Raw genomic sequence first — 6,172 nt, forward strand, 5'->3', positions numbered from 1 at the left:
GGAGCGCCTTTTCAATTTAAATGGGTTTATTTGTTGCTATCAAAATGATATATATTCAGGGAGTAAGCGTTAGTCTAAGACTGCAGACTTCCGTGCCACCGACTTTTTGCTTGCATCACATTGCTAACCAACGCCGAGGAACAAAGTCGACGTAACCAGATGACGTGGTCACTAGTGTTAGGTTCAGGGCGAACTGGCCTTGTGCTTAGACTGGTATGCTGTGTGGTAGAAGATATTGCAGGTGACGCAGTTGGGGGATGGGGTGAGAGCAGGGGGTTCAGTACAGGTCTAGTGTTGTTAGGTAGATAGTGCATGTGCTTAGATGTGTGTTAGTGTGCTTCTGTGTGCTCTTTTTGAGGCATGGTGTAGTCAGTTAGAGGTTAGGTGTTGTTTTGCAGCGGTCTGGTGTGACTATAAATAGTGGTTTGCTTAATGTTGTTGATTTTATTTTCTGGTTTTGTCAGTATGTGTTATCTCTACTACTACTAGACATCATCAATCAACTACAGCAATCTTGTTTACCTTCAACCCCCCAAACTATCACCTAAACTGACTATGTGTCTCTGGAATGTGCAGTCATCCCGCAACAAGTGTGGAGATATCATTGATACAATTGTAGACAGAAACATGGACATAATGTTACTGACTGAGTCATGGCTGAGGCACAAGGCGATGAAGCAATTATAACAGATTTGACTCCCCCTGGATATAACCTGCACCATCACTCACGGCCTGGCCGTGGCGGAGGGATCGCTGTCATCTACAGGCAGTATCTACAGATCACCTTCAAGCAAGTCATCACCATTGGTAGTATATCCTTTGAATCACTGGAATTCCAAATAACACATGGAAAGACATGCACGAATATATTGGCATTGTATCGCCCGCCACCTTCTAAGAAAAATTCCTTCACATTTTCCATGTTTCATGATGAATTTGCCAAGATTTTGGACTCTGTCGTCTGCAAAAAATCAAGACTTGTAATTATTGGAGATTTTAATATCCACTTTGACAAGAAGGATAATCTTCAAACAGCTCAGATGTTAAAATTACTTGACTCTCACAATTGTAAACAGTTAGTGTCTGAACCAACACACAAGAGTGGCCATATCGTGGACTGGGTTCTGTCCAGAGATGGAGACTCCTGCACCACTGATGTAAGAGTCACAGATCTTCAGGTATCGGATCATCACCTCCTCACTATTGGGCTTGATACTACCAGACCACTCCATCCGACCAAGTCAATACGCTGTAGAAACATCTCGAAGATATATCAGGAATCATTCAGATCAGATCTCGAGAAGTCAAGGTTACTCAGTGAAACACCAACTGAATGTGCAGACATAGTTGATCTGTACAACACATTCCTTCTGGAGCTCCTTGACAAGCATGCCCCCGAGAAAGTTAGGAAGATCCCTTATAGACCAGAGACTGCATGGATATTCACCCCAGCGATCAGTGACGCCAAAGCTGAGAGGAGAGCTGCAGAACGGCTCAGGCGTAAGACAAGGCTTGAGGTATATAGGCAGATGTACTGTGTTCTACAGAACAAGGTATCAATAGCTATTAGGCGCTCCAAAACCGAATTCATGAACTCAAAGATCAGAGATAGCAGGTCCAACCCAAATGCTTTGTATAAGCTCATGTTTACACTAATGGGCAGGAATAATACCTCCACTTTGCCTAACATCGGTGACTCTGAGTATATCGCCCAACAGTTTTCAGACTTTTTCATTGAGAAGATTGTGAAAATTCATCAGACATTTCCACACGATGAGAGTCCCTCTAGTATGTATAAAGAAACCCATTTTTCCTTTGAATCTGACTGTCTCACAGAGTTTGCTCCATTTACAACCAAGGAGTTGTTAGCTCTTATTAAGAAATCCAAACCGACTTCCTGTGCTCTGGATCCTATACCGACCAAGATTGTAGTGAGTAACATTGATATTCTCATACCAGTAATTCTCCACACCGTCAATTCAAGTCTCAGGTCAGGAGTAGTTCCACACAGCATCAAGAAGGCGATAGTGAAACCATTACTGAATAAAACCACTCTGGACAAGGATGAGTCACAGAGCTACAGGCCAGTCTCAAACCTGTCGTTTATCTCCAAGGCTGTCGGAAAGCGATTGGCAGAACATCTTGAGCATCAGAATTTGTACGAGCCTTTCCAATCGGCATACCGTCCTAAACACAGTACGGAGACAGCCCTATTGAAAGTCCTCAACGACCTTAGACGTGGTATTGACAGTGGTAATGTGGGCCTCCTGGTGCTGTTAGAGTTGATACCATAGACCACCAGATGCTACTCAGTCGCCTCAAGGATGACTTCTTCCTCAATGGTACTGTATGGTCCTGGTTCAAATCCTATCTGTAGAATCGGTATCATTCGGTGTATATCGATGGTGTCCATTCAGCTCCAGTGAATCTCTCAAGAGGTGTGCCACAGGGGTCGGTTTTGGGTCCAGTTTTATTCACACTGTACACCAAGGCACTTGGTTCAATCATTAAGGTACTTGAGATCAACAGGCATCTATACGCAGATGACACTCAGCTGGCATCACTCTTCAAGCCTAATCAATCTGAAGCACGGTGGGCTGCTCAATCTATGACAAACTGCTGTCATGACATACAGAAATGGATGTCGACCAACAAGCTCAAGTTGAATGCTGAAAAAACGGAGTGTGTTGTGGTTGGACCAAAGTCAAGGCGTTTAGAGTCCGGACTCACTACCTTGGTTATTGGAGATACTGAGGTACCAGTGTCAGAGATTGTCAAGGACCTGGGTGTAATCTTGGACTCGGACCTCTCCACAGACAGTCACATCAGCCAAATAACCAAGATGTGTTTTCTTCAGTTGAGGAACATCAGCAACATCCGGAAATATTTGACCAAAGAATCAGCCATCATTCTCATACTGTCCTTAGTCATGACAAGGATCGACTTCTGTAACAGTCTCCTTGTTGGAGCCTCTGCTGTGCAGATAAATCGTCTCCAGCGTGTACAGAAGTCACTCGCCCGAAAACAAGACCATATCACTCCAACCCTGAAGGATCTACACTGGCTTCCAGTGCAGCACAGGGTTACTTTCAAGATCCTCTGCTTAGCCCACCGGTGTCTGTCCGGCGACACTCCAGGCTACCTACAGGACCTCCTGCCTATCTACTCTCCCACTCGATCCCTACGCTCTGAGTCCAAGCTTCTGTGTCGCATTCCCAACATCAAGACTGTGAGATATGGCCAGCGTTCCTTCTCATATGCAGTGACATCCGCGTGGAACAGCCTCCCAGAATCAATCAGAAGATCTCTAAATCTAATGTCTTTCAGACGTCAACTCAAGACCTATCTCTTTCAACAGCTCTGAACACTTTTTATTTTACTGTGCGCTTCGAGCATGCATCAAGCATGGAGTAATGCGCAATACAAGTGGCCTATTATTATTATTACTACTACGACTACGACTACGACTACGACTACGACTACTACTACTACTACTACTACTGCTGCTGCTGCTGCTACTACTACTATAGACTAATATCTAGTCTCTGAAATGAACCTGTTTTGCAGAAAAAAAAAGCAGTAGAGAAAATAATGTGGTTCGGGGACTGTGAGACTGTATTCCTCTCAGCCATGAAAGACTGAACCAAGATTGTGAAAAGATTGTGTTCTAATATAACGATACATTTTGGAATCAACACCAGTGGAGCCGGCAGTGAGCTTATCGAAGGACCATTCTTAGTCTGTCTCACAGTCCCGGAACCACATTATTTTCCCTACTGCAAAGCCCTCTCTGCAGTGCTAAAGCCCTAAATGAAGCAAGTCTAGATTTCCTCAGGTTCTGAATCTTTGGTCTCCCTAGGGCTCCTTTTCAATATAAATGGGCTTGTTTGTTACTATCAAAATTATATATATTCAGAGACTAAGCCTTAGTCTAGACCATTCTCCACGCCCCCAAACACTGGCCTGGATGTTAAAATTAGCACCTCGGGTAAAGCTCCGACAATAGATTTATGTAACTACGGTAACTGGTTCTCAGTAAAAAGTACACTGTAAAATTCACTGTGACAGACACGTGGATTGAGCGATTATCTTGGACTTAATGTGCCAGGAGAGTTATTCCACCGATCCTCCACACATCCCATCCCCACCCACCCCTACCTCCCACCCCATCTTTTATGATCTATAGTCTCATACAAATGAACATACGTGTTACGCACACACGCCCACCTGTAGGCGATTGATCTTTGAAATTTAACACTGAAATATCCATTAGTTGTCAAAATTAGCAAACCTACAAAGTATGACTGTGAGAAAGACGAGACGGCGCAGACATATTGGAAATATTAAACAGACAAACAACGGGGGTAATGCTTGTTTACCATATGTCTCGAGAAGCAATGATTTTTTAACCTGTCCGACACCCCCTAGATTCATTCTAGTTTGGAATATATACATCCACAAGAAGGTGCACAACGAACAGCTCAACCGTGACATCACTTTTTGCAATTGAGTTTTAAGCCTTTTTATCACTTTATCTTTTATCTCAATGACTATCTCTTGTTCAGTGTTGCGTGGTGGACAGGATCTACTTTGATCCAAAATGCAGCGGAAGGATATCAAACGATCTCACTTGTCACTGCAATCAATTCATCCGCCGTGGAACTATAACTATTTGATTGCATCTCCGACGTTTAAGCATGTTTTGCACGGAACAAACTCCAGAGAGAAAAAAACTATATATTGAAAATGAAATTTACAATTTAGGGATTTGTATAATATCTCACAAGCGACAACCGTTTGTGTAGAGCACAAGGGAAGGATCTGTTTGAAACGTTTTTAATGCCAGGTTTCCATACTTGTAGCATGTTAACAGAGACAGAACATCGCGTTAGCGGCAGCTTTTCGTGATTCTCAAACACGTCATGCGGATGAGGGTGTTACTTTGTCGACAGTTATTTTGATAGATGCGTTTAGATTTAAGATATGAAGCTTTCTAAGTGTGGTAAAGACATGCAAATGGCAACTGGGATGAAGAAAGCATAAACGTGTCAGCATCGACGGGCAGCTGGCTATTTGCAATTATTTTACTTCCGAGGTCTGTTTCGTCTCAGGAGATGTAACATGATATGGTGAATACGGGAACGACTGTGTGAATAGCTGCAGTCGGTGATATAAACACTGAGTTCATATGAATAGGTCTTCATGGGCCAATGTAGACTGTCTCACAGTCCCGGAACCACATTATTTTCCCTTCTGTCTACTGCCAAGCCCTCTCTGCAATGCTAAAGCCCTAAATGAAGCAGGTCTAGATTTCCTCAGGTTCTGAATCTCTGGTCTCAAGGAGGCTTCTTGTCAATTTGGATGGGTTCGCTTGTTAATCAAAATTATATATATTCGACACTAAACGTTAGTCTAGAGACAATGAGGAGGAAATCCATGGTTTGGAAACAGAGGGTTCATGTTATAACGGGCGGTGGGGTAGCCGAGTGGTTAAAGCGTTCGCTCGTCTCGCCGAAGACCCGGGTTCGATTCCCCACATGGGTACAATGTGTGACGCCCATTTCCAGTATCCCCTGCCGTGATATTGCTGGAATATTGCTAATAGCGGCGTAAAACTAAACTCACTCATGTTATAACATGTTTCCCTCCAGGGACACTGACATTGACGAAGGAGCCCAGTTCAAGTCTAAAATGATTTGGTAAAACTGGACTGACCCAGATCGAGACTTACACTTGATAGAAATAAATAATTCCGTTTAAATTGAAAAGGAGCCCCAGCAAGATGGGAGATTGAACCTGATGAAATCTAGACTTGCTTCCTTTAGGGCTTTAGCATTGCAGGGAGGGCTTGGCAGTAGGAAAACTAGCAACTATGAGACAGGAAGACAGACTAGGGTCACGTCAGATCCAGCAAGGACCTCAAGGCTAAACTGATGTGGAACTCCTAGATTGCATCAGATCTGGAATTAGGTATTGTTTGGACAAACGCTCAGTCTCTGAATATGTCACCTTCTCCATCATAATATAGGTGAAATACTGCAATTTGGAGTTAATACATCACTCCAATTTAGCATCAAATGATGTACAATGCTACGGATGACTCATCGTCTAAGGCACCGCAATTAGCTTGCGGAGTTATGTCCCTTTAACCTGCCCTCGACCTATGACAGTA

The 6,172-nt window shown here is 43.5% G+C and overlaps 2 protein-coding genes across 2 annotated transcripts; both read left to right on the forward strand.

Annotated features, from left to right (window-relative positions):
• Positions 1 to 653: 653 nt before the first annotated feature.
• On the forward strand, positions 654 to 2,294 carry LOC124287149. The gene has a single exon (XM_046723633.1). It carries the CDS (start codon positions 654 to 656, stop codon positions 2,292 to 2,294), a length of 1,641 nt encoding a protein of 546 aa, XP_046579589.1.
• Positions 2,295 to 2,641: 347 nt separating this feature from the next.
• On the forward strand, positions 2,642 to 3,364 carry LOC124287151. The gene has a single exon (XM_046723634.1). It carries the CDS (start codon positions 2,642 to 2,644, stop codon positions 3,362 to 3,364), a length of 723 nt encoding a protein of 240 aa, XP_046579590.1.
• The last annotated feature ends 2,808 nt before the right edge of the window (positions 3,365 to 6,172 follow it).

Source organism: Haliotis rubra, unplaced genomic scaffold (assembly GCF_003918875.1).
Source record: "Haliotis rubra isolate DU_JTF1 unplaced genomic scaffold, ASM391887v1 Scf4, whole genome shotgun sequence".
In the NCBI taxonomy this organism is placed as follows: domain Eukaryota; kingdom Metazoa; phylum Mollusca; class Gastropoda; order Lepetellida; family Haliotidae; genus Haliotis; species Haliotis rubra.

Excerpts from the sequence above, each read along its gene's own strand:
- LOC124287149 (XM_046723633.1), top strand. The coding sequence starts at position 654 with ATGGCTGAGGCACAAGGCGATGAAGCAATTATAACAGATTTGACTCCC.
- LOC124287151 (XM_046723634.1), top strand. The coding sequence starts at position 2,642 with ATGTCGACCAACAAGCTCAAGTTGAATGCTGAAAAAACGGAGTGTGTT.